General features: G+C 58.5%; 10 protein-coding genes across 10 annotated transcripts; 7 read left to right on the forward strand and 3 right to left on the reverse strand.

Annotated features, from left to right (window-relative positions):
* Positions 1-1,092: 1,092 nt before the first annotated feature.
* Positions 1,093-1,483, forward strand: VTJ04DRAFT_3226 (uncharacterized protein; the record flags this gene model as incomplete). Its single annotated transcript, XM_069361103.1, has 2 exons — positions 1,093-1,312; positions 1,389-1,483. 2 exons carry the CDS (start codon positions 1,093-1,095, stop codon positions 1,481-1,483), a joined length of 315 nt encoding a protein of 104 aa, XP_069221747.1.
* Positions 1,484-1,756: 273 nt separating this feature from the next.
* Positions 1,757-3,349, forward strand: VTJ04DRAFT_3227 (uncharacterized protein; the record flags this gene model as incomplete). Its single annotated transcript, XM_069361104.1, has 1 exon — positions 1,757-3,349. One exon carries the CDS (start codon positions 1,757-1,759, stop codon positions 3,347-3,349), a length of 1,593 nt encoding a protein of 530 aa, XP_069221748.1.
* Positions 3,350-4,509: 1,160 nt separating this feature from the next.
* On the forward strand, positions 4,510-5,602 carry VTJ04DRAFT_3228 (uncharacterized protein; the record flags this gene model as incomplete). Its single annotated transcript, XM_069361105.1, has 2 exons — positions 4,510-4,566; positions 4,634-5,602. 2 exons carry the CDS (start codon positions 4,510-4,512, stop codon positions 5,600-5,602), a joined length of 1,026 nt encoding a protein of 341 aa, XP_069221749.1.
* A 514-nt stretch (positions 5,603-6,116) lies between these two features.
* Positions 6,117-6,598, forward strand: VTJ04DRAFT_3229 (uncharacterized protein; the record flags this gene model as incomplete). Its single annotated transcript, XM_069361106.1, has 2 exons — positions 6,117-6,221; positions 6,275-6,598. The coding sequence occupies 2 exons, from the start codon at positions 6,117-6,119 to the stop codon at positions 6,596-6,598; spliced, it is 429 nt and encodes a 142-aa protein (XP_069221750.1).
* Positions 6,599-6,792: 194 nt separating this feature from the next.
* Positions 6,793-11,844, reverse strand: VTJ04DRAFT_3230 (uncharacterized protein; the record flags this gene model as incomplete). The annotated part of the gene is made up of 2 exons (XM_069361108.1): positions 6,793-7,183; positions 7,259-11,844. The coding sequence occupies 2 exons, from the start codon at positions 11,842-11,844 to the stop codon at positions 6,793-6,795; spliced, it is 4,977 nt and encodes a 1,658-aa protein (XP_069221751.1).
* A 1,044-nt stretch (positions 11,845-12,888) lies between these two features.
* On the forward strand, positions 12,889-14,753 carry VTJ04DRAFT_3231 (uncharacterized protein; the record flags this gene model as incomplete). The annotated part of the gene is made up of 3 exons (XM_069361109.1): positions 12,889-13,366; positions 13,557-14,502; positions 14,561-14,753. The coding sequence occupies 3 exons, from the start codon at positions 12,889-12,891 to the stop codon at positions 14,751-14,753; spliced, it is 1,617 nt and encodes a 538-aa protein (XP_069221752.1).
* A 592-nt stretch (positions 14,754-15,345) lies between these two features.
* On the reverse strand, positions 15,346-16,887 carry VTJ04DRAFT_3232 (uncharacterized protein; the record flags this gene model as incomplete). Its single annotated transcript, XM_069361110.1, has 7 exons — positions 15,346-15,636; positions 15,701-15,762; positions 15,820-15,885; positions 15,953-16,265; positions 16,325-16,431; positions 16,508-16,546; positions 16,638-16,887. 7 exons carry the CDS (start codon positions 16,885-16,887, stop codon positions 15,346-15,348), a joined length of 1,128 nt encoding a protein of 375 aa, XP_069221753.1.
* A 1,075-nt stretch (positions 16,888-17,962) lies between these two features.
* On the forward strand, positions 17,963-18,498 carry VTJ04DRAFT_3233 (uncharacterized protein; the record flags this gene model as incomplete). The annotated part of the gene is made up of 2 exons (XM_069361111.1): positions 17,963-18,353; positions 18,398-18,498. The coding sequence occupies 2 exons, from the start codon at positions 17,963-17,965 to the stop codon at positions 18,496-18,498; spliced, it is 492 nt and encodes a 163-aa protein (XP_069221754.1).
* A 485-nt stretch (positions 18,499-18,983) lies between these two features.
* Positions 18,984-21,645, forward strand: VTJ04DRAFT_3234 (uncharacterized protein; the record flags this gene model as incomplete). The annotated part of the gene is made up of 4 exons (XM_069361112.1): positions 18,984-19,301; positions 19,372-20,172; positions 20,230-20,606; positions 20,667-21,645. The coding sequence occupies 4 exons, from the start codon at positions 18,984-18,986 to the stop codon at positions 21,643-21,645; spliced, it is 2,475 nt and encodes an 824-aa protein (XP_069221755.1).
* A 745-nt stretch (positions 21,646-22,390) lies between these two features.
* Positions 22,391-25,420, reverse strand: VTJ04DRAFT_3235 (uncharacterized protein; the record flags this gene model as incomplete). The annotated part of the gene is made up of 1 exon (XM_069361113.1): positions 22,391-25,420. The coding sequence occupies one exon, from the start codon at positions 25,418-25,420 to the stop codon at positions 22,391-22,393; it is 3,030 nt and encodes a 1,009-aa protein (XP_069221756.1).
* Positions 25,421-25,884: the final 464 nt, after the last annotated feature.

The following is a 25,884-nucleotide window of genomic DNA, read 5'->3' on the forward strand; positions in this document are numbered from 1 at the left end:
ATTCGACATGCTGTGCTGGCGATCCATGGTGTTGCTCGTTTCTTTCTGATTTACAGAGGACCTACGAAACCCAGGGCAAAGGGTCTTGTGTGCATGCAAGGTCAACACCGCCAGAAGAGACCGTAAGACAGGTGACGACCTTCTTCTAAAAATAGGCCCAGTCGCCAATCGACTCGGCGGTTTGTTGGCACTGGAGGGGAGGTTCTTGAGCGGCTGGTTGGTGACAACAAGCTGCGAACTTGGGACTATATGTTGGTTGTCCTGCTTGCTTGCAGACAGCCTGCATGTTCCCATCGTTTCCGTTTCCAACATGGGAGTCCGGGAACCGGACCCTGGGGTTGTTGTAGACATGATGATTGAGACTCCCGGCCTTTTGCATGTGATGGCTGACAGGTGATCAAAATGTGGGATCGTAGGACTCAGGTCATTGACTGTCCCTTTCCAGAGCATGTCATGAAGCAACTCATGAGCAGCTGATCCGGGCCTGGAGGTCCGACACCTCCCTCAGCCGGCGATTCGCGGACGGGCGCTGCGGGGTGTTGCATGCTGGCGACTGCAGCGCGCTTAGGTTGCCCAACACTTGTCGACTGTCTCGTTGTTCAAGCCGGCGAGCCAGAAGACGGGAGCCGCCCACCGCCGGCCGGCCCGTCTTTCTTCACCACCCAATGCCACGTTGATGTGATCCGAGCTCCATTTGTTGCCCTTCTGGCTTTCCCCTCCTCTCCCGTCCAATCGTCCTGGTTCCGAGTCGGCGCCGCACCGGTAGCCGATCCTGAACCTGAGTGAGAGCGGGAGATTTGCCGCCGCACCGGTACTCCGTCCCTAACGTCAACGTCAACCTTACGAGAGGGCAGCCGGCCTTGGGACAAGTCCCGTCACCTATTCACGCCACCACAGACATCCAGCTGCCTGTTGCTTGCGCCCGCTTGTCGGCCGTCTCGAGCACAACACAAACCGCGCACAAGCACAACCCGGCCCAGCCTGCCCTGGTCCTGTGGAGCACCCCGGAATTCGCAGGCGTGGGAGCAACCAACAGCCCGGCAGTCTGTTTGGGTGGAGAGCCGGCCCTGCCCTTCATCTCTGGTGCGCTCCATGTCAGAGCGCAAAAAATCGCCAGCTGGGACGAAACAGAAACACCCGGTCCCAACCGGAGCCCTGGAGTCTAGCGAAACCTCGGGAGCTCGACTTGGCCATCGTCCAATTACCGGCTTGTCGTCCCAAGTTCACCAGCAAGTAGTAAACAACCTGGAAGGCCTGAGACATAACGACGTCAGCCTCGAAACAGAGAACCCGAAGAACTGGATCAAGCCTTGTGAGTGATTCATTCAATCAATCGAGTCCGGCCTTCAGCTTCTTTCTTGACTCCAGCTGACTCCCATGACTTGCAGGCGTCCTGGAAGTCCCTGACAGCGGGCGGAGCGACAGGGACAGGCCCCGGTTGCTGTGTTTCCAGGGAGGTTCCACTGCTTCGGGGGGCTCCTGACTTCAGTTTAGGCTTCTGTTTCTGGTCAAAGACCCCCAAAGCGAAACCCCACACCACCAAAAAAAGCTCCGCAACACGGCGGAGCAAAGAAACCAAACCACAACCAAACCAACAAACCCATAAACCATAATCCCAGTGGAGGTTGGGTCGAGGTGAATTCCATCCCAATTCATTGATTGTCCTTACTCTGTATCCACCCCTTCTCTGTACACCACCTACATACCGACTACCTTATACTCGACAAGTGACGACCCCCACACCCGACCGGGAACCATGACGGCTGTCATGCCGCCCGGTTCGTCACCCGCGACCGCGACATCGCCGCCCTCGCCATCGCCAGCATCACCGTCCGCCGCGGCGCAACAACACTCGTCGCTCTCTCCGCTGGTCAGCTCGCCGCCGCCGCCTTCCTCTCGTCGAACAAACCTGCCGCGCCCCATGTCGCACGCTTCCAAGAACCGTCTTTCGCAATACTCGAACGCGGGCTCGGCCCCGTCGCGCTCGCGACCGCCCTCGCACGTCTTTCCGCTCTTCCCTTCGAGCCTGCCCTACACCCTCGTGCGCGACTTTGCTTACCCCGTCACCCACCCGATGCACTATGGCCCACCGCCCGAGCCGTCGCGTCCGCCTTCCGGCATGACCTCCCCCGTCAGCGACCCCGGCCGCCCCTCCAACCTTCCCGGGTCTTGGGATGCGCGCGACGGCGGAGGCGGCTGGGACCCACATCCTTGGGCCTCGTCGCACCGTCCCGCCGACCTCCCGTCCATCCAGTTCACCGACGGCCCGCCATGGAGCGAGGACGAAGACCTCCAGAGCCCCGTCGTCAGCTCGCGCCATAGGAAACACAAGTCGGCCGGCTCGTACGGGAAGAGCCGCGGCCGCGGCAGCTCCGACACGAAAGCAGGGGCATACTATACAGGTGTTGGCGGCGACCAGCAACACTACGCCAATGGCCAGAGCGGCGGCGAGTACGTCGCGTACCCGCCCGACGACAGCGCATACCCGGCCGGGGCCGATCAGCAGCCGCGGCAGTTTGGCGCCGAGGGGTTCGGGCCTGAGGACGACGACTCGAGCGAGGCCTCGTCAGACTACTACAACCGGGACGAGTCGCGCTATTCACGCGACTACCAGTTCACCATCACCTCCCCGGATGAGGAAATGTGCGGCAAGGCGGTGGCGCTGTTCGACTTTGAGCGCGAAAATGAAAGCGAGCTCCCGCTCGTCGAGGGCCAAATCATCTGGGTCTCGTTCCGCTACGGCCAAGGTTGGTTGGTGGCCGAGGACCCCAAGACACAGGAAAGCGGCCTCGTTCCCGAGGAATACGTCCGCCTCCTGCGCGACATCGAGGGCGGCATGACCAGCCTGATGACGTCGGACGGCAGCCCGGACGCCGGCACCCCGACGCAGGCCGAACACTCGGGCTCCGCCTTCCCCTCCAACTCGGGCTCCACATCAACCACCACAACCGCCTCCTCATCCTCCACCACAACCACAAACGGCTACCACCAGCCCGTCGTCAGCACCTTCTCCACCTCCAGCAAAGACCTCGACCCCTATCCGCAGCACCTCCTCGGCACCCACCAGGCGGGACAGCCCCCGCCGCAGGTGGTGCACTACCGCGGCGGCACGACGGGTGCGGGGAGCGCGAGCACCAGCCAAGCCAACACGCCCACTTTGGCGGCGCATAACCAAGCTTTTGGCGGGAGCCGGAGGGGGAGCGTGGATACAAATGCCGCTGCTGCTACGGGAGGGAAGGGGAGCAACAGCAACAGCAACGGCAATAACGCCGGTGCGTTAGAGACGTTACCGGATGCGAGGTTGGAGGTGACGAAGGAAACGGGGAAAGAGAAGAGGGTTTCTAGGTGACGATGATTTGATTTGATTTGGGGGAGTTTTATTTCCTTGCTATGTTTCATGCATGATCCTTTGAGCTCAGGAGTATGGAGAGTTGGGTGGGTTGCATGTGAACGGAGAAATGATATACTGGAGGAGAGATGATGATGGTATGGCTAGGGCGGAAAGACGCGAGGCTGTGGTCGTCGAAGGGGTGTGATCTGATGACCATTTTGGAGAAATAAATCATCGAGGGCGGCGGTACGATGTTCTATGATATGAGAAATGAAAGCGATGTGTTTCCTGTATCTGGGCCGGACTGGTGATGGGGTGGACGTTGGGATGGGCAATGTTGAGGATGGGAAGGGGAGTCACATCTTCTCATCTGGGGATTTTACGAGTATGTGTTTTTATTTTCGTTGGTCTGTTGCTTTCTTGCTTGTCTACTTGCTCGGTTGGTTTTGATTTCTGTATGAGTACCTATGGAGCCGTGATTCTTTGGGCGGAACATTGATCATGATCATCCTCCTTCTCCTCCTGTTGCTGCTGCTTCTGAGCTGTCTTGTTCCAGTCTTTTCTCTGTTTCTGGTTTCGCTGCAGTGAATTTGGGTTCAACGAGAATGACGACGACGATGCTAATCATGATGCCATCGAGATGGGTGCGTCAGGTACTTCATTCTGTACGTAAGGTACTTTTAATATTGAACTGCAAGTGAAATGTTGGCATTCGTTTCTCCTTTCTAATTAATTGATCCAGACACCTGATCTGATGGTGGATGACCCTGGCCACGTCCTCGTCATGAAATAAATATCCGAAGTGTGTGTTGGGATGCCGTCTCGTCTTCCCGGTTTAATGTTTCCGTTGTTCCTGACCCCACCGGTTCAGCAGCTCGAGGTTATGTTTTAACGGGAGCATGACGTCGGGCGGCGGGCTTGGCAGGGCGGCAGGCCCGAGAAAGCGCTCCATATGCCGGGTCCAACGGAACCTAAAGCGACCCCTCGGAGCCGTCGCCGTTTCCAGCTTTTTGCAGCACCTCCTCCGAGCTTGTTTACAAATCAACTCTTCCTGCCCACCTCATCCCGCCTCACCTCACCTCACCTCGTCTCTCCCTTAGCACAACCACACCTTCTGTTCAGCCAATTGGCTGCCAACGCTCCCTCTCCAACAGAACCAGAGTCCAATTGACACCAACATGAGTCTGTTTGTTGCCAGCAGGTCCGCCCTCCGGGCTGCTGCCCCTCTCAAGAGGGTGAGCAAGCTCCGTCTCCCGCTATTATATTCCTCCTCCTTCCCTCGCTGACTGACTCGGGTCGCAGGTGCAATTGCAAGCTCGCCGCTATGCCACCGAGTCCTCCGAGCCCAAGAAGAACAACACGGCCCTCTACGGCGCTCTCGGCCTCACCGTGGCCGGTGCCGGCTACTACTTCCTCAGCGGCACTCCGAGCGCCGCCAAGAAGGCCGAGGAGAAGGTCGCCGAGAAGATGTCTGCTGAGCCCAAGAAGGCCTTCACCGGCGGCGAGCAGAGCTGGCTCAGCCTCACCCTCCAGGAGGTCGAGACCCTGAACCACAACACCAAGCGCTTCCGCTTCAAGCTGCCCGAGGACGACATGGTGAGCGGTCTGCACGTCGCCAGCGCCCTCCTGACCAAGTTCAAGCCCGAAGGCGCCGATAAGCCCGTCATCCGCCCCTACACCCCAATCTCGGACGAGGACGCCCGGGGCTACATGGACCTGCTCGTCAAGAAGTATCCCAACGGACCCATGAGCACGCACCTGCACGAGCTCAAGCCCGGCCAGACCCTCGACATCAAGGGCCCCATCCCCAAGTACCCCTGGTCGCCCAACAAGCACGAGCACATTGCCCTCATCGCCGGCGGCACCGGCATCACCCCGATGTACCAGCTGATCCACGCCGTCCTCAAGAACCCCGAGGACAAGACCAAGATCACCCTGGTCTTTGGCAACGTCACCGAGGAGGACATCCTGCTGCGCAAGGAGCTCGAAGCGCTCGAGAACACCCACCCCCGCCAGTTCCGGACCTTTTACGTCCTCGACCGCGCCCCCAAGGGCTGGAACGGCCACCAGGGATACATCACCAAGGAGCTGCTGAAGACGGTGCTGCCCGAGCCCAAGGAAGGGCCCGAGAAGATCAAGGTGTTTGTCTGCGGTCCCCCGGGCATGATGGAGCATATTTCGGGCAACAAGAAGAGCCCCAAGGATCAGGGAGAGCTCAAGGGCATTTTGAAGGAGTTGGGTTATACCCCGGAGCAGGTGTTCAAGTTCTAAGTATTTAAGGGGTGGAGTCTTGGGAGCTGGGCTGCTGGGGTGTTGAGCGGTTGATGGGCCACACATACTTAGAGTCAGCCTTTGACAACGCGCAAGTTTTTTTTGCGTTTTAAGCCAGCAATTCAGTGTAGACTACCCAGCTAGATACCTATTTGCTTGCCGACCTCAACACGGGGTAGGGTAGGTGTTCGGACTCTGGTGCCTTGTTTGCTGCTCCCGAGGCTCATGATAATGTTTTATTTATCCTCTTAATGGTACTAGTATCATCACAGGGTTAGTCATTGGGTAACTTTGAACTCTCGTCGTTGCATCACAGACATCAAGTAGTGATCAGCACAAGCTAGGTACACTGTCATCATCCATCATGTTTTCGGTATCCTGACACCTAGCTACCTGAAGAGGGGACGAGTCATCCCTCATATTGCCACCGTATGTAACAGAACAAAACTAAGAGAGGTATCATTCACTCATGCCCAGCCTAACTACCGACACTACCTAGCTAAATGATGATTTGATGGTGGTGGATAGTCAACACAAACAACAACTGCCCCTGTTCTGCTGCTGCTGCTGCTCTTTTCTTTTCTTCCCACCACCTGATCGCAACAGCCAGCCAGGGACAGTACAGAAACCACTAGACAAACACACACAGTCTGAACTTTTCCTCTCGAACAGCCTCCCTTCCAGCAATCCCAGGCAATCAAAAAGCAGTCAGTCCATCCGCCATCCCTAGAGTTCATCCCACCCTTAATTCCGATCCAGGTCCAACCTTATCCATTCCACGCCCCTTCGATCAGTCAGTCAGCCACCCATTCAATAATCCTCCCAATGCCAACTTCCCCATGGCACTTCATCATCTCCGTCGTCGTCGTTATCCCGTCGTCACTCATCCCATCATACCATAAAATCATCCTTATCATCCATCATCCGTCCTCATCTTCTCACGACCTTTTTTTCTCCGGAATGGGGCCAGTAAGGAGCAGGTCCCCAACAAGATGAAGGCGTGAGAAGCAAGAAACAGACAAACCCAAAAAACAAAAAAAAGAAGATGAAGAAGAAAAAGAAGAAAAAACAGAGCCTCCGAGGAAGGAAACAAAATTCCAACACCCACCCAACCAACCACCACAAGACAAAACCCCTCCCATCTCCAACGTCACCAACACCCCCCTCTCTCAACCCCCTTCCTTCCGCCCTTACTGCGTCCGATAAAACTTCTTATACAGCAGGTGCAAAAGCAAATTGACATTCAGCCTCGCCACGCCCTCAAACACGTCCATGAACTGGTGCGCCTCGAACTGCGCCTGCAGCAGGTCCTCAATGTGGACCATGGCGCTGGCGCCGGGCATCTGGATGTGGCCGCGGCTGCCCTCGATGCAGAAAACGCCCACCTCGTCGCACGAAATCGTCAGGTTGATCTGGCCCCAGTCGCGCTCGGGAACGCCGCGCCAGGCCACCAGCACGCCCTTGTCGAAGAGGGCGCGCGCGGAGTACTTGTACGAGCCGAACTTGGGGACGCGGCCGGAGCGCTCGAGCTCGCGCTGGTGGTTGTACTGTTTGGTGAAGGGGAGGAGGAAACGTTTTTTGCTGAGAGGAAAATGTTAGTCAATCATTCTTTGTAATCATTACGAAAGACATAAGAGGAAAAAAGAAACAACTTACCCCTTCTTGTTCTGCAGCGTCGCCATCGCCTGCTCAATGTAATCGTCGTAGCTCTTGCGCTGTTGCTCCAAATATTTCGCTTTCTCGTGCAGGTTGGCCAGGGTCAGGCGCACGCCCTCCAGCTCCCGCTGCCTCTGGACGCGGCGGCGGCTCTTGGTGCGGATGTCCAGCGCGATGGCGTTGAGCACGTCCTGGTAGTGGTTGTGCCGGGATATCCTGCCCATGCGCTCCAGCCGCAGCACGTTCTCGAGCGCGATGCGCTTCAGCTCGGCGTACGACATGCGCGTCACGTCAATCATGTTGGCGTCCGAGTAGGCGCCGCGGGTATTGGACCCGCTGGCAAAGTCCTCGCGCAGCAGCATCGCCCACTTGTGCTCGTCCTCGGCCGTGACGGGCTTGACCAGGATCTCGAGGAGGTTCTGGCCCGTCTGCACGCGGATGATGTACAGGATGCAGCGCTTGGTTTCCATGAAGAGCGCCTTGACGTCGGCGTCCGGGTCTTCGGTCTCGTGAAGCTTGGGTGACAGGACGAGCTGGATGTCGGACGAGCCCGCACCTGTCATCTCGGTCTCGTTGCTCTTGGCGCTGCCCAGGTCGTGCATGAGCTCGCGCAGCAGGTCGTCGCGGCTCGAGACGAGGTGCGGCAGCTCTGACGCGATGAGGTTGTGGATGGCGAAGATGTCGCTCATCTTGATGTACAGGGTCGGCTTGTTCTTGGCGTACAGGTCGTTGTACTCGTCAATGTCGAAGGTGCTCTCGGCGTCGGGGACATTGATCAGGTGGTTCGTCAGCGCAGCGAGGCGCTCGATCGACTCGCTCACGAACGCATTGAGCGGCTGAAGGTAGATGTTATCCCCGCCGAACTGCCTCCCGGAGGCGATCTGGCCGAGAACCTTGGCCACCTCGCCCAGGTTACGCTTCTGCAGCGGGCTCAGCTGCTTGTCCAGCACGCCCACGCTCTCGGGCGCCGTGACGGCCGGCTGCAGATACGTCCTCCACAGCCAGTGCGTCACCACCTGCAGCAGGACCGCCTGCTGCTCGCGTTCGAAGCGGTTGCAGAGCGCCTCGAAGGTCTGCCGGCACACGAACCGTAGCCCGTACGGCATGCGCGGGAGCAGGTCCTCGAGAGCCGTTAGGAACTGGTCGCAGATCTCGCGCAGGTCGCGCAGATGATCAATGAAGAGGGCCTTGGTCTCGGGATCCTTGATAGCGAGCTCGCGCGGGATGTCGAGTGGCCGACTGCTCGGGCGGCCGGTACGCAGCTCCTCATTGTTGATGGCTGACCGGTAGATCTGCATGGGGTCGCTCTCGAGGTCCAGATCCGGGTCGTCGATGATGTTGTCGCGGATGAGAGGGCCGAGCAAGTCACGCAGGAACTTGCGGTCGCGCGGCGATCTCGTGTAGGCGTGGAGTAACCTGGTCCAGAAGAAGTTGCCCCGGAGATAGTCCTGCAGGGTGTTGCAGCCGTCCACCTCCTCGCGGATGGACCGGCCGATGAGCTTCAGGAGGTAGTACTCCTCGCGCCTCTTCTGCGCGTAGCCAAAGAGGCCCATCATCAAGTGCTCGATTCGCTTGCACTCCTTCTCGGGGGTGCCCTGCTCGCGCAGGCGCCGGAACAGCCGGGCCAGGTACTGGGGCTGCGTCTGCAGGGCGAAGAAGAGCTGCTGATACGACTCGAGCTTCTTGCGGGAGCTCTTGTTGAGGGCCTTGAGATCGAACTGGTTCGTGTTGGCCATGGCGTTGTTGGCGAGCAAGCTGCTGGCGTGGCCGCCGTAGTTGTGCTGATGCTTGATAACCTCGTCCAGAGTGATCTTGTTCTTGACGAGCAGGGCGATCTTGATGTCGAGCTGATCGATGTACTGCTCCAGCATTTCGTTCTGGCGTACCTGCTGCACCACCGTCTTGCGCAGCCGCTCCATCTCCACTTCCTCGTTGAAGTCGAAGTCGCTGTCGTTGAGGAGGTGCACGAAGTTCTTGACGGCGTTGACCGGCGGGTTCTTGCCTGAGGTGAGACTCTTGTAGGCCTGACCTTGAAGCTTGGCCCGCACGAAGCTCTGGATCTTGACCACCTTTTGCATGTTTTCTTGGTAGTGCTTCCTCTTTGCCTCGAACCGCGCCCGCACGATAAAGGCCTTGGCCGCCGCTTGAACCTCGGCGATTGACTCCTCGTTCTCCTCGAGCTCGTCCAGGACGCGGGCAACGCGGTCGCGTGCCAGCATGGCCCGCGCGAGAGCCTGCAACCCGGTGACCTCCTCCTCATTGTTCGCGAGATCGTCGAGGAGATTGCAGGTTTGTTGGCGGTAAAGGAAGCCCCGGATTTGCGCCTGCAAGTGAGTGATTGAGTCCTCCTGCTGGTCGAGGGCCTCGAGGAGATCCGAAATGCGGTTCCGCTCGAGCATTCCCCGGATCATCGATTGCAGGGCCAGGATCTCATCTTCGCAGTTCTCCAAGCTTTCAAGCTTCTCACAGATCTCCCTGCGCACGGCGGCGGCGCGAAGGTGTGCTTGAAGGCGGCCAAGATCAGGAACATGCTGGCGCAGTTCAGCCTTAACTGCTTCCACGCCGCGCCTAGCGAGGTGTCCCCGGGCGGCCGCCTGGAGCTTCTGCCACTGCGGCGTGAGGTCTTGGAGGGCTTCCCATTGGGCGGCAATCTTGTTCCTAGCCAGCGCCGCCCGAATGGAGGCCTGCAGCTCCGTGATGGCAGGGGTTTCGGAAACCAGCTCGGCACGGTCCGCTTCCAGCTGCTTCCTGACCAGCAGTCCGCGCACGGCGGCCTGCAAGCTGGCCACGGGAGCTGTTGTTTGCTTGACTTGGCGCTCCTGGGCAACCATCTTCTTGCGGAGCAGGTAGCCCCGGAAGGTCGCCTGGATTTCACGAACGGGACCGGCCACCACCGCCAGCTGAGAAAGCTGCTCCCTCACCTCGCGGCGAGCCTTGCTGGCGCGCACCAAGCTCTGCAACTTGAGGATATCCCCTTCAACCGCTTTCCAGACGCGTTCGGTGCGGGCCATACGACGGCGAACCAGGAATCCGCGCACGGCGCTCTGGAGGGCGGTGGCGAAGCGCCTCATCTCGAGCCGGTAGCCCACGATTTGGCGCACAAAGTCGCCACGGATGCGTGCTTGCAGGTCGATCAACCAGTCCTCGTTGTCCCACAAGTGCTGCATGATCTGTCCCAGGTTCATTCGCAGGACGGCTCCGCGGATCTGGGCCTGCAGGTCCAAAATCATGGCCTCGTTCTCGGCGAGCTCGCGATCGATGCGCTCTTCTTCGGTCTCCTCGGGTTCTGGGGTCTCCTCGATGACGCCAAAGTCGGCGCCCATGTTTCCGAAGCTCGGCATGTTGGCGCCCAGCTTATCCAGCCCCTTTTGCGTCGCTTCAAGCTCATGGTGTTCGAATTCAAGCTGGCCGACGAGGTTTCCAATCCGGAAGCCCACTATGCCTTTCCGGTAGAGAAGCCAACTCAACGCGTGGATGCAGTGGATGACCTTGGGTATGTTCTTCTTCTCGTACAGGTCAATGAGCTCGAAGCGGAATAGGTCGGGGAGCTGGACCTCGTCCAAGTAGCCGAAGAAGATGGCGATGTTGTCCGAATGACGGTATTGCAGGCGAGGATGGCGGAAGATCCTGTACCGACGGTGTGGGTTGAGAGCCTCGACGACCTCAGCCAGGGTCACACCGTCTCGCAAGGCTTCCTCCAACTCGACGATGGGCGGGATGGTGCGTTGGATCACGTCCTCGATCCACTCCTTGGCCTCGCCAATGTGGCATAGGTACTCGTAGGCCTGCAAGAACTGGCGCTGCTTGTCCATCCAGTTCCTGTTCTCCCAGCCATAATTGTTGCGCTGCGCCAGGCGGTTCGGCCCAGCACCATCACTCCTCTGCAACCTGCGCCGGCCCCGAAGACCAACCACTTCCTGTGCCGGGGCGGTGATGATCAAGGCGTCCGCGTCTCCCTCCTGTGCCAGCTTCGACAGAGTGCGCAATTGATTTGTTGAGGACTTTCCGAGCCTCTCCAACTCGGGCGTGGTGAGGGCCGTGGTGTGGGCGTGCACGAGCGGCGGTGGTACGGGGGGATCACTGCCCCGACGGATTGTGTCGGAGCGGGTCAGCACCACTGAGGTTGGGCGGAGTGTGACGGCATGGTGTGGCGGGGTCGGAGGGGTTGGAGGGGTGGGAGATGAGGGCGAACGGTCTGCCAGGGACAGCTTCCCGATATCGACGCTGTGGCCGCGGTCATGGTTCCGGAGGGGCGCACGTGGCGGGGTACTCGGGCGTGGGACCTGGGGTAGTGGGCGGAGTGATGCGCGTGCCGCATGGTAGATGTTTTCGGCTGGAGGAAGGGAATTCATGGGCGGCGGTCGGCGCGAGACCTCGCTCTGGTTCCGCTTGTGGCCGTAGCCGTGGCCGGACGAATATGTGCTGGACGGTGTGGATGACATGGAGGATCGACCGAACTCGTAGCCGCTCGAGGAGGAGGAATAGGCGGAGGATGCTGATGAAGATGCTGTCGAGGGCTGGCGGTAAACACCGTAGTCGGCGGTTTGAGTTTGCCGCAGGGGATGCGGCCGATAGGAGGAGGACATTTTGGAGGTCCGGCTCTCTTTTGTTGTTTAGTCTGAAAATTCGCACAAGATGCGGTAACACGGTGGTACGGCTGTGCAGTGCAAATTGATGAGAATTTTTGTCAGACAACAACAAGACCAGGACCACACAAAGGACAGCGGAGGGTCTGGTGTTTGGAGGGGATGCTAACTAACCTGCGGGGCCTGAATTGGACTCTAGGCAATCAATCGTCACGACAGGGAGCGAGGGAGAGGAAGCGAAACCTTGGAAGGAAAGGACTTGCGGACTTGGAATGCGTCGTCTCGCCCTGGTTTACTCATGCAAACGCCGGCGCGCAGCGCGACTCGAAATCATCAAAAATAAAAAAGAATCACAAAACCTCGCTGCCCAGATGCAGAAAACCCAAACGGCATGTCAATGCCTTCATTCTGGCCGAGTTGTCGTCGGCATTGGGTTGTGACGAGGTGGGAGTGACCAGGGTGGATTCGGCAGTTTTAGCGGGTGGTTGGGCATCCGAGAAGAGAGTGGCTGGTGGACGGCTTGTTTACATGCAGGTCTGACACCACAGCAACCATCGGGACGGGGTCATCTGATGATGTGGGGCCCGGCTGCAAGACAGCTGCAAGTGTGGCGCTGGGCATTGCCTCCGTGTGGCTGCCTCAACCCGGTCTCCGCCTTTTTTCTGCCGCTTCTTGCCGCCCGAAGTCGGCCAGGTTCGGGCCTTGTCTGCCGCACGTGGAACTCCAGCTGCGGCCCTCATCCGCCAGCGCCCTTCAAACAACGCCTTCCCGTTTTCCAGGCACTGGACGCGTTTCGTCGCATCTGGGTGGAGTCAACCCCGCCAAATCCGTCTCACCGCCCGCAGCTGCCCCGCAATCCTGCCGCAGGGACTGTGCTTAAAAAATTCTGGCAACCGCCAAATTTTTCTTTTTTCCCTTTCTTTGGGGGGGAACAGTCGGCAGATTCAACCACAACGGGCTTCAGTGTTCTCAGTGTTGCTCGTCGCTGTCTCTCCCCCCGCGCCCAATCTCCTTCTTTGACTTGATTGTATCAAAATTGTCAACATGGCAACAAACGGAAACGCCAGCGCGGGCATCCTCGACTACCGCACCGCCGTCGAGGTCCTCAAGGAGTACCCGTCGCGCGATGGCCTGAGCATTGACGAGCTCATGGACACCAGGGTTCGCGGCGGCCTTACGTACAATGACTTCCTTCTCCTCCCCGGCTACATTGGGTTCCCGGCCTCGGCCGTCACTCTTGACTCGCCCATCACCAAGAAGATCACCCTGAAGACTCCCTTCGTGTCGTCCCCCATGGACACGGTCACGGAGCACGACATGGCCATTGCCATGGCCCTTCAGGGTGGCCTCGGTGTGATCCACCACAACTGCTCCATTGAGGCTCAGGCCGACATGGTGCGCAAGGTGAAGCGCTATGAGAACGGCTTTATCCTCGACCCCGTCGTCATCAGCCGCGAGACCACCGTTGGCGAGGCGAAGGCTCTGAAGGAGAAGTGGGGTTTCGGTGGCTTCCCCGTCACAGGTTAGTTCACTCCTCTCTGTCTGTACCTGTTCGCGACATGATTACACACTTTTTACTTTCGTTCCACCGGATCGACCTATGCGTCATGGGGACTATTTCCACTGAAAATTATGACCGTCGCATTTTATCCATGCTTCGTTGCTTCGCACTTCGATGTCGTGCTCCAGCTGCTGACAGCGTGCCTTGACAGAGAACGGCAAGCTTGGCTCCAAGCTTCTCGGCATTGTCACCAACCGTGATATCCAGTTCGAGGAGGACCTGGACCGTCCCGTTTCCGAGGTCATGGTTACGGACCTCATCACTGCGCCCGCGGGCGTCACCCTGCTCGAGGCCAACAAGATCCTCGCCGAGTCTAAGAAGGGCAAGCTTCCCATCGTCGATTCCGAGGGGAACCTCGTCTCGATGATCTCGCGTTCCGACTTGACCAAGAACCTCCACTTCCCTCTTGCTTCCAAGACTCCCGATTCCAAGCAGCTGATCTGCGCTGCTGCCATCGGCACCCGTCCGCAGGACAAAGACCGCCTTGCCAAGCTCGTTGAGGCTGGCCTCGATATTGTCGTCCTGGACAGCAGCCAGGGCAACAGCATCTACCAGATCGAGATGATCAAGTGGATCAAGGAGACGTACCCCAATCTCGAGGTCATTGGCGGAAACGTCGTGACCCGGGAGCAGGCTGCGGCTCTGATCGCTGCCGGTGTTGATGGCCTCCGTATCGGCATGGGCAGCGGTAGCGCTTGCATCACTCAGGAGGTCATGGCTGTCGGCCGTCCTCAGGCCACCGCTGTTTACCAGGTCAGCCAATTCGCTGCCAAGTTCGGCGTTCCTTGCATCGCCGATGGTGGCATTCAGAACGTTGGCCACATCGTCAAGGGTCTCGCCCTTGGCGCCTCCACTGTCATGATGGGTGGTCTCCTTGCCGGCACCACCGAGTCTCCTGGCACTTCCTTCGTTTCCCGCGAGGGCAAGCTCGTCAAGGCCTATCGTGGCATGGGCAGTATCGATGCCATGCAGGACAAGAAGGCCGCTGGTGGCTCCAAGGACAGCCAGAAGAGCAATGCCGGTACCGCCCGCTACTTCTCTGAGGGTGACAGCATCCTGGTTGCCCAGGGTGTCTCTGGTGCTGTCGCTCACCGGGGGTATGTTTCAAATCCTCTTTCCCTGTCGGGCCCATGCCCATGCTAACTTTGTGCACAGTTCTGTTTCCAAGTTCGTCCCTTACCTGGCTGCCGGTCTCAAACACTCGATGCAGGACTGCGGCATGACCAGCCTCAAGGAACTGCACGAGTGTGTTGCTAACGGCACAGTGCGCTTCGAGCTCCGCACCGCCAGTGCCCAGCTCGAGGGTGGTGTGAACATGGAGTCGTATGAGAAGAAGCTTTATGCCTAAACGAGACATGATAACCACGTAGAGCAGGCGGGTAGACTGGAGTTTGGGAGGGAAGGACATGAAAAAGAACACAAAAGGGAAACGTAACCAAAAACGGTGATGAAAAAAAAAAAAAAAAAAAAATAGGGCAGCATGCGATGACAACATTGGGACACGGGCATGTTCGGAGTTGCGGGGATATCTGACTGTGGATAGTCATAACATAGCGATAGTCCTGAAATATGGGCCATCAAGCACTCTGTTTTTAGGATCCGGTTGGATGATCTTGGGAGATGAAAACATAAATTTTATACTCCTACGTATAAGGAGAACGTCCCAAATGTGGTGCCGACTGTGTTGTGATAGCATGACGTCAGCCCAGTTGCTGTTAATGTACATGGTAAACATGAACATGATTTTTCATCATTGATTTAACTGGACCGTAGTCTTTATTTTGTCTATCGTCCCTGAAGAATTCTCCCATCCGTCTCCGTTATTTTTTTCTCCTTAAAGAAAGAGAAATCTATCTATCTCCGTCATTGAGGAGATTCCATCAAGACAGAATTCCACCCTCTCTCAAACCAGACTTCACCCCCTCCAACCTCACCTCACCTCACTGCTCCAACACGCTCGGAGGCAGGCTGGCCACCTTCTCCTGGAAGAGCTTGTACGCGCGCGCCCACACAGGGGCGTTCTTCCAGTCGTTGAGCTGCAGCAGCGAGGGAAGCAGGTCGCGGCTGAAGGCCTCGGACGCCTCGCGCGGGAGCAGCGAGGGGAGGTGGTCGATGGAGATGACGCTCAGCGGCGGCGAGCCGGCGGGGAGGCCGGTGACTTGGACGGTCGGCTTGTCGAAGGTCGTGGCCACGTTGTAGATGGGAACGGGGGTGAAGGGGGAGGTGACGTCCTGTTTTTTGAAAGGGGGTTTGGTTAGTGGGGTGGGGAGAGAAGTGATGGGGGAGAAGACGTACAGCGGAGACGTCGCAGACGATGGTGAGCTTGCGGCCGGGGACTTGGAGGGATTCCATGTTGACTGTCAGGGGGGTTAGTTTAGGATTGGTATTTTTTGTGGAGAGGAAGAGGGACTGACCAAAGTTGGGAATCTTGCTGGTCAGGTAGATGCAGTTGACAAAGATGTCGCTGTCGGTGATCTCCTCTGTTTGGCAACGTTAACATACACACTCTCTCCATACACAAACCACAATCCCACCAGGGGAACGCACTAAACGGCCCGCCCTTGGCAGTCTCAGCCATATCCCACCTGAGGATGTTTTCCTCAGGCACGCCGGCCTTGCGGAGGGCATCGCAAGCACCGGTACCGCAGCGGCCGAGGGCGCCGATGACGATGACGCGTGGCAGGCGACCGGCCTTCTCGGCGCCGGCGGCCAGGGCCTTCTTGACGTCCTCGAGCAGCGCGGTCTCATTCGGGTAGCTCTCAACGCCGGGGAACGGCTTCTCGGCGCCGTGCTCCAGCTGCCAGGCCCAGGCCTCGAGGGCGAGAGCGGCACCGGCGAAACCGGCATGGTAGCCAAAGGCCTGGTGGTTGTTGTTAGCATGGAATTTGGTCACTTGGAGGGAGGAGGGAAAGAACTGACAGCAACGCGGCGACCACGCTCATCCACCAGGAACTCGAGGTCAAGAAGGACGCCACCGCCCCGGGGGAACCTGGCCAGGACCTTCTCCCAGCCGTTTTGCTGCTTGTCTAGTAGGCGAATGAATACGTCAGACTGGGCCCATGGTGAGGAGTGAAGTTGTTGATGGTTGCTTGAGAGACGTACAGCAATGGGCAAACTGGACATGGACGTGCTCAAGAGGGACTGCGAGGACCAAGAGTTAGCAACTTTGGCTCTTTCACATGCTCATCATATCCACATATAACCACGAAAAGCAGTGAGTGGTGCTACTTGCAATCCTTCTCCTCGAGCTCCTTGAGGCCGACAATGATGTGGTCCTTGGGGGCGTTCACCCAGCTGTGCTCGGGCACGAGCTTGGCACCGACAGCCTCGAACTCGGCATCATCAAATATCCTCTCGGGAGAGCGCTCGACATGGACCTCGTAGCCGGCCTTGATGAGCTCGGCGGTGGTGGCCGGAGTCAGGGCGGACCTGTGCTCGAGGGGCTTGGTCTCGCTCCGGAGGTGCAGCACGGTGGGAGCCATGGTGTGTGGATGATGAGGAATGAATGAATAAATATCTCAGAGACTGAGACGGTCAATTGGCGTGTCCGGGAGAGGAATTCTGCAGAGAGCTGGCGACAACAAGGTGATTGGGAGGTCTGGGAGGAAGGAAAAGAAACTCTTGTATTTTGTATGAATCCCTTTACTGCTGATGTTGTTGCTGCTTACTACACTTTTTTTTTTCAAGCCTGAGTCACACACATCTTCTGGCAGAGCTTGACAGCACAAACACCTGATGAGCGTGGTGGGGAATGCTGCGCCGAGAGCGGACGGCAAAATGAAAATCCTGAAACAAAATGTCTTGGAACAAGCCACACCCGCAGCTGTCACCATCCACCTGAGTCCCAATCCGAGCCCGTAGATCGGAACAGTCAACGCCACGAGGGGCGAACCAGATACTTACTAGTGCATATGGTCGTCAAGGCAGCCTTCAGTCGCGTCTGGAGTCGTGAGCCGCGGAGAATGCAATTCTCATCGGGTCCCTTACCTTCTGCCCGTCCTTCGATCGCCTAGTCGATGACAGGTCCGATGATTCCCAGAGTCGTCAACCGTCCCAGTCCGACAAACCCGCCGTGCGATGAGGAAATGCTCCACGGTTGTCTGTGCCTGTTGAGTCTGCGGGGGTGTCCTGACAAGAAAAGTTGGAGTGTAGATGGTGTTAAGATCGCGGACAGTTCAGGGCAAAACCACTGGGTGGAGGGCACCAACCACCCCCGTTTTTTTCCAGCACCCAACCGTTGGCGATGGAATTGGTAGGTGGCCAGATAACCAACGTCCCACCACTCCTCCGTATAAGGTCACTTGAAAGAAGCGAAAGCGAGCCCGACCTCGAATAGGTATATACCTACATCACTAAGTGCGTGGCATGCCTGCGGTACTGTAGCATGTATGTGCATAGGTACATATTTGTTTATTCCCAGAGATTGTTGGGCACTCTAACCTGCAGCATCTCCAACCTGCAAATCGCCTAGACATCGCCCAGACAAGACCGACGGGATCGACGCCAAAAGATTTGGATGGGAACGGCAACCATGGGAAATCCCCAGGAGCCCCCAAAATGGCATTCCTGGCCGACTCAACACAGTATCCCCGCCTATCAGCGGTCCTGCAGTGGGTTAAGAGTGGGTGGTGGTCGCCCGTGAGTGGCTTTGGGCTGCCGAGGGCGATCCACAGCAACCCGGCAAAAGGCGGGGGGGGGACAAGGGCAAGAGCGGGCACCGTCAAACTGGAAGGCCCGCTCTGGTCCCCACCAGCGAATGGAACCCAAGACCCGATGATTTCCATACTGGTGTCCTCCCGCTTCGCTCCCGTCCTTCACGTCAGCCAGCCATCCCAGCACAAGCACTGGACGCACCACACGGGGCCCGACGCAGTGAAACCGGCGACGCTGGTGACGTCCACTCACCTTGCCGGCGCTGACGAGAGGCGCCCATGCATGCGGGTACTCCGTACGTACAGGACATTTTAGAGTCTCCACACCACTGACCTGCAGCGGAGAGAATTCCGGAATCCTTCGTTGCCGGTCATGATCCGACCTGGACTTGGTCTTCGACCCGGTGGTTTTGGGCCTGTGCCAAATGGGAAACAACCTGAAGCCATCCCAAGGCGGTGGACTCAGGGCAGCCGACGACAACCTCAGCCCGGTTCCCTTTGTTAGTTGTTCCTGAGACCTAGTTGTCCATCTTGTCCATTCCTCATTCTGCCAGCGCCGATCTAGGTGGCCCGTTCACGTCCACGCTGTGTGTTCACGGGTCCCAGGTCCCTCGGGCCAGTTTCTTTCTCCGAGCCTTCATCCCAACTGGCAGCTCCAACAGCAGCACTCGGACCACCACCGCTGAACACGTTGATATCCACTGCTTCACTCTTGATAACCTGCAGTCCTGAGCCAGCACCGTCTTAGATCCCGCCCTCTCTCTTCCATGGAGTCTCTGGTTCCCTCATTGCCCATCACCAACACCGCCCTGCCTCCAGACACCAAGAGCTGACATCGGCCTCCTCCGGTTCTGATCCCTGCTGCGTCCGTGACTTGGAACCTCAACAATTGACTGAACCACACCTGATAATCCCTAATCCACGCCATGACTCTCCCACGAGAGGAGCCGCCGCCTGTGTCTTTCCCTCATCAAGACGCCCACTCCCAGCACAACATCCCGCCGCAGCCCCAGCAACCTCAGCCGCGGCGGCAGCAGTCCGCCGGTCAGCTCCGACGTCTGCTGCCGGCAACCGGTGCTGCTGTCGCGGATGCCAACCGTTCCCAAGAAAGCCCGACACACAGCCCTTCGCCGGGTGCCTCGACTGGCCCCTCTGGCACCCCGAATCCTTCGGCAGCCCCTCGTAGGAAGAGGGGCCAGGCCACCACAGCGGCATGCGGCGCCTGTCGTAAACGCAAATCCAAGGTCTGACACACTGGTTCTCCATCCTGCCCTTTCTTGCTTGTTGCTGACCCCCCTCTCTCTATGTTTGCAGTGTGATGGCGAGCGACCGACATGTTCCATCTGCCGCGACCGAGGCACCGTTTGCGAATTCGACACCAATGCTGCTGAAACGCACACCCAAGCCTTGAAGCGCAAGTACAATGAGCTTCAGGCCCAGAAGACGGCCTTTGAGCAGGTGTATGAAGTGCTGCAGACGAGGCCCGAGTCTGAGGCCATCGAGGTATTCCGCCGCATCCGCCGTGGCGCCGACGCCAGCTCGATACTGCGTCACGTCAACTACGGCGATGTGTTGGTCCAGATGGCCCTCGTGCCCGAGGCTCGCTACCGATACGAATTCCCATACATCCCCGAGATGCCTCCGTATCTTCGCCTCTTGGACAATCCGTACCTCGACTCCGAGGTCTATGAATACGCCCTCCGCAGCTCCGAGGGGCAGTCGCAGTCCCAGGGATCCCAGCAACAACCGCCAGGCCAGGCATCAAACCAACAGCACAAGAACCATCACCAACCGCTGCCAACCCGTCGGCGACTCCTGGGAAATTCGGAAAATGGGACTGCCTCCGTCTACGGCGCGGGCCAACGAGACCCCTATCTGAAGCCCTACCTGTCTGCCACTGTGGTTCACCCCTGGCTCGACTCGGTGAAGCCTTCCAAATGGACGAGCGTCATTGAGGATGATGTCCTGATGCGCAAGGTCCTGCATGACTACCTGCTTTTTGAGAATGACTGGTTCACTTATTTTCACAAGGACTACTTCATCGAGGACATGGCCATGGAGAACCCCCGCTTCTGCTCCCCTCTTCTGGTGAACGCGGTTCTCTGCGTGGGCTGTGTGAGCCGCCCTCTGTCCCTTCAACCCGTTGTTGTGCCCTGACTGACCATGAGCTAGTTCTGCCACCGGCAACTTGCCTACCGCGCCGAGTTCTGGAATCCAAAGAGCCTGGGATACCAATTCCTGGCTGAGGCAAAGCGCTTGTTTGAGATCGAATCGGAACGTCCGCGGCCCTTCTTCAACCCCAATGACCCAGACTCGGAGCGGAAGTTGAGGCAATGGGAGAACAACCGGCTCACCACGATCCAGGCGGCCATGTTCATGAACACTACCTACAATCTCAACGGCCTGGACAAAATCGGTTGGCGGGGGACACTCAAGGCCATCGATATGGCTTATGAGATTGGACTGTTCGGCCCACCCCTCGACAAGTACACGCCCGAGGAGCAGTGTGTGAGGACTTATACCGCATGGTGTCTGTTCTGCTGGCAAAGGTAAGAGAAGTCGCCCCCTTTCCGAGATTCTTTCTGGTCCGATATTGACAAGTACTACAGCCTTAGCAGCTACCACTATGTGAGGCCGCCGCCGATCAAGCACCCCCCGATGACTCCTCTTCCAGACCCTGTTCAGCAGCCACAGTGGTATCCCGAACTCTGGGTGCGGTACCCGCTGAGCCAGTTCCGCCTGCCAACGTACCATGGCCTCCTTTTCAAGGCCAAAGCAGATTTCTGGACTATACTCACCGAATTCTCCATCGTGGCTTTTTCCAACGGCCGCACGCCGGCTGATTTGCCTGTCGGCCAGATACTCGAATACTACGGTCGACTGAAAGCTTGGTTCGATAACCTTCCCGAGCCACTCACGGCACAGAAGCTCGTCTTGCCGCACCAGCTCAAGCTGCACATGCACTATAACCATGTCCTTGTCGACCTCGTCCGGCCCATCCTGGACTACGACGGGCCCGTCGCTCCGGGATCGACCCGAACACCCCGCGACGTCTATGTCGAAGCCGTCACCCACTTTGAAACACTCATGCGCTTGTACTACCTCCGTCATGGCTTTGATGCCACCGACTCCTTCCTCCTCCACTTCCTCGGCTTCCTCGCGCACATCACCATGGACGCCGTCGAGACCAGCGCTGGTTCCTCCTTCCTCGAAGCCCGGCGATCCACCCTCCTGCTCGTCATGAAGGGCATCTACGAACAGGGCCGCGCGCATTTCCTTGCCAGGGCCATCTTGCGCCTGCATGCGAGCCACATGCGCCGCGAAGATGTGGACCTGCTGCGCAGGTTCGTGGACCTGGACGAGGGATGGTCCATCTCGGGCCCCCTCGAGCAGGCGGTGCTGACGGATTGGCCGTCGTACGACGTCGGGTTGGACGCGAGGGCCGAGCAGATGAAGATGGGCCAGGGGCTGGCGAGCAGCCTGGCGAGTTTGTCGCTGGAGCCGGATCCCTTGTCCCCGAGTTCAGGAGCGGATTCGACGACGGGGGATAGGAGGGGCAGTGACCAGACGAGCAACGGGAGCCGGTGAGAAGAGAGGCGGGTTGGATGTAATGTATAAGAGGCGATGATTTTCAACAAAACAAGACATAGCCGATGATTTATTTCTCAAGGCGTGGTTGGGGGAAATAGTAAAACTGGCAAGGAGAAGACTTAGATTAGGAGGGAGGAGAGAGGATAGAGATGATACCTCCTGAATAAACCGTTGCCTTTGATGCGTTGGGTTACAATGCCGGCCCGGGATGGTTCAAGGAGCAAAGTGTGATGATCATGCCCATATAGCCTGGATAATAGTATCCAAAATCTTTTTTGCTTTTTGTATTTTGATATTTTCGTCCAAGTATCGAAAAGTGTGCAAAGCAAAAGCGGAGAGTGATGCGCTACGGTATCATCGAAGACACAATGCCTCCCCAACGAAACGACAACAACCGCCACCCATCACCACCCAACTTAATTTCTCTCCTCCTCTTCCCCCTATTGTTCTTCTTCTTCTAAGGTTGGTACCAATCTAATCTAGGCAAGAAGAAAAGTAAAAAGCAAAAAGCAAACAGACCTGTTTGGTAACTTGTAAACGTCGCCGTTGTCATCGTCTTTCTTCTTCATCAGAGATCATCGCGAAATCATGACTTGACCGCCGTCATAAATCGTCACCTCATAATATCTCATCACAGGACAGGCACGACCACATAGTGATGGTGGTGTTGCATCCTGGACGATCGTTCCACCTCTTCCTTTTTCTTCCTCAACCGGAATTTTCACAAAATACTCAGTTCACTTCACTCCAACAAATCCTTCCTCTGCGGCAACCTCAAACCCTTCTTCCCCCACACCACCACCGTCTTCTCCTTTCCTCTCCACAGGTACTTGATCCACAGCAGCTTATCGCTCGACGGCTTGTTGGGGGCCGGGTCCCAGAACCCGAGGATGCGCTCCTTGCGCAGGCCGGCGGGTATCACCAGCCTGCCGCCGCGTGTGCTCTTTTCCTTGCCCTTGGCCTTGGCCTTCTTAGCTTGCTTCTTCTCGTCCTCCTCGTCGTCCTCTTCATCAGAAGACGATTCCTCATCAGAAGAAGTATCATCATCCCTCTCCTCCCAACCCTCGTCGTCGTGCCCTTCCTCTTCCTCCTCCTCATATTCATCGTCCTTCACCAAAGCTGCCACCGCAATAGTCACGTCGGCGACCTCGTCCGGCTGGGCGCCGCGCGCCCCGTACTTGGCCGCCAGGATCACCAGCCCGCCGCGGCGCTTGCGCTCGTCCTGCGCCTCGAGCACGCGTGTCGCCAGCACCGCCGTCAGCGTGTCCGCCTCGGTGCGCGACTGGCTCACCAGCGCGGCGGCGATCTGCGGGTCGGCGTCGGCGGCGTTCTTGACCGCGCTCGCGCTCGCTGCCGCTGCCGCTCCCGCGCGCGCCGCTTTGCGCTGCTCCTGCAACCGCCGCAGCTCGCGCCGCTGGAGGTAGATGCGGAACGCGGTCAGGAGGGTGAAGGGCAGGAGGGTCATCCAGAACTGCAGCTTGGAGGTGTTGTTGGAGCCAAAGATGGCCGGCAGGAGCTTGGTGCGGGCGGTGGAGGAGGTACTGAAGAGGAGGAAGGGAAGTGTGAAGCGCCGGCCGAGACGGGACCAGTAGAGCGACAGGTGGAGGGTGGTCGCAGACAGGGACAGTTCGAGGCCGGCTTTTGAGAAGCGGCCGACGCGTTTGAGCGCACGCAGGGCGAGGCAGACGTCCTGGCGCGCGGTGGTGGCGAGCTCGGCCTCGGCGCGGAAGCCGGTGCTGCGCGGAGGCGGGGGGTTCGGCAGGTTGGTCTTCATGATGTCGCGCGGGTCGGGAGGGGCCGGGGAGGAAACGAAGAAGTCGCGCCCCCAGCGGAGGTAGGCAGCTGCGTTGCCGCGCGTGAGGCCAGTGGAGATGGCGAAGGAGGGCTGCCGCTCGTCGTCGAGATCCAAATCCATCGCGGCCAGTCCGCGCTCCGTCGGGCGGGTCAGGGCATGGCCCGCTTGCAAGCCGAGGTCCCCACGTCCAAGGGCGTAGCCAATTTCGAGGGTGGGAGCATTTTGGAAGACCTTATTGGCGACGGACATGAGCGTGTTGGAGATACGCGCAAATCCTGAGAGTGCGCGACACTCGCGCGGCGGGCGGAAAAGGGACCAGTCGCCAGCGTCGGCGATGGCGAAGGCGGTACCAGGCCCGACGCGGCGATGGACGGCAACTCCAACGCTCGGGAACTCGGGCCCGGTCTGGCCTAGCTGCTGACGCGCAGAGACCTCGACATGGATAGGCTCGGAGCCAAGGCTGCCGGGAAGCTTGATGGAATGACCCAGGCGAGTGGTTGCGGCGATCTGGGGGAGGAGGTCGACTTCTTGTTCAATGACCAGGTCGGGGAGATGACCAGGCTTGCGCGACTCGGGCCGCCAGGAAAGTTCTTGGTGGACGTTGGCCGTCAGCAGAGGAACGAATTGGGAGGCCAGCAGCCGCTCCACACGGCGGGCTATGTTCATAGATGGGCCGGGCTGTTGATAGTTATCGCGCAACTGAGGAGCGAGTCTTAATTGCTCGTCAACCAGGGCGTGGGCGGCAGCGGCAATGGTCACAGTTGGAGGAGGGACGTGGATGGGGGACTTTCGGGTCCTCTTGGGACCCTCCTCAGCGAAGAAGTTCCTTATAGCCTTGGCGGCCGGCTCGAGAGGAAGACACAGGGCCGGCACGGCGGTGGTGGTGGCCACACCGAGTGAGATATCGGCGAGCTGGGGCCCATCCACAGGACCCTTGGACTGCGGGACAGGCCCTTTGGACCGCAAAGCGAAGCCCTTGGACCTCGGGTTGCGTACCCGGGGAGCGGGATCGAGCAATGTAGTGACCAAGGGCGCGGCGTCTACTCGCACGACCAGGTCGGTGTTTGCGCGGAACTCGGGCTGAGTCAGAAGACGATACTGCTTCTGCAGCCTGGACTCGAGGGTTCCGCTACCGCTGCTGACCTCGAGGACTTCATCCTCGTCGCTGTCCGAGTTCACCTCATCTAACACGGACATATCATAGGCGAGCTTTCTCGAAGGATCCGTCAAAGTCTCATACGCAGCCTGGGTCATTCCCAGATAGAAGGCCGCCGGGCCCTGTAAAGATGCTGGCTGGCAGTCGACGGCAAGGGTCTGGTAGAGACGGCGGGCGGCCAAACGGATCTGGTCGGGAGAGAGCTCGAGGTGTTTCGGCAGGCACAACAGCTCGTAGTAGTCCCTGGGAACGGGCCCCAGGGCGACGGGCACCTCGTCATCGTCGTCCCCGCTATCCATGGGAGCAGGGGTCTCAACAGGCGGGGCATTGGCGGCCTTCTTTTGAGGGGGCGCTGTCTTCGGAGGAGGGGGCGGCGGCGGCGGCGGCGCTGTCTGAGTAGTGGACGCAGCACGTAGGGTCTCATGGTAGGATGATGCGTCGTCGAACTCGAACTCCTTGCGGGTCATGGCGAATTGGTCACGCAGAGAGAAGCGCGACTCGACGGACCGGGCCCGTTCGGTGGGGGGATCTGTCCTGTGCTGTGTTCGAGAGGTGCGGGAGGTGCGAATCGAGGCGGCGTCGTCCCGGTCCCGGTTCCGGTCTCGATTTCGCTCCCGATCCCTCTCCCGATCTCTCTCTCTGACCCGGTCACGGTCCCGGTCGCGGTCGCGGTCGCGGTCGCGATCCCGATCTCGATCTCGGTCACGGTCGCGATCACGGTCGCGGTCTTGGTCCCGGGACCGTTCACGGCGAGAACGTCGGGAGGAACGGATGGAGGCTGCGTCGGAGCCGTGCCTCCGCGAGGATCGAATGGGCAGCATGGCAGCTCAGGGGTTCAGAGCATTGAGTGTTTGAATTAATGACGGATTCATCTAGAAGTGAAAAACGCTTGGAGGAGGGGAATGCGTCAAGGCGGCGGCCCGGCAGCCAGGTCGCTGGGAAAATGTCCCGGAACAGGGGAGGTTGGTTGGATGCAACGCTGACGCTTAGCATTCTGGGGTTAGACGGGTGGAACATGGAACACCCCGAGGCTGCTGGTGCTTGGAGGCTGGCTGCAGAATTGGAGGGGTTGCCATTCACCTGATGGTCCGCCTCCCAGTCTTCCGGGCTGCTGGATCGCTAAGTGAAGGCACCTCCATGCTGCTGTCTATGAGTACCTATTAGTACCTCTGCATCACCGTAGGCCAGTCAACGAAGACATAAATTGAAAACTGAGTCGAAATAGTGAATAATCAGAGTCAAGGTATTGCAACATCAACTGAAATAAACACAAAAAAGGTCGATC

The sequence above is a fragment of the Mycothermus thermophilus genome (genome assembly GCF_041956435.1).
Source record: "Mycothermus thermophilus strain CBS 625.91 unplaced genomic scaffold VTJ04scaffold_2, whole genome shotgun sequence".
Taxonomy (NCBI): domain Eukaryota; kingdom Fungi; phylum Ascomycota; class Sordariomycetes; order Sordariales; family Chaetomiaceae; genus Mycothermus; species Mycothermus thermophilus.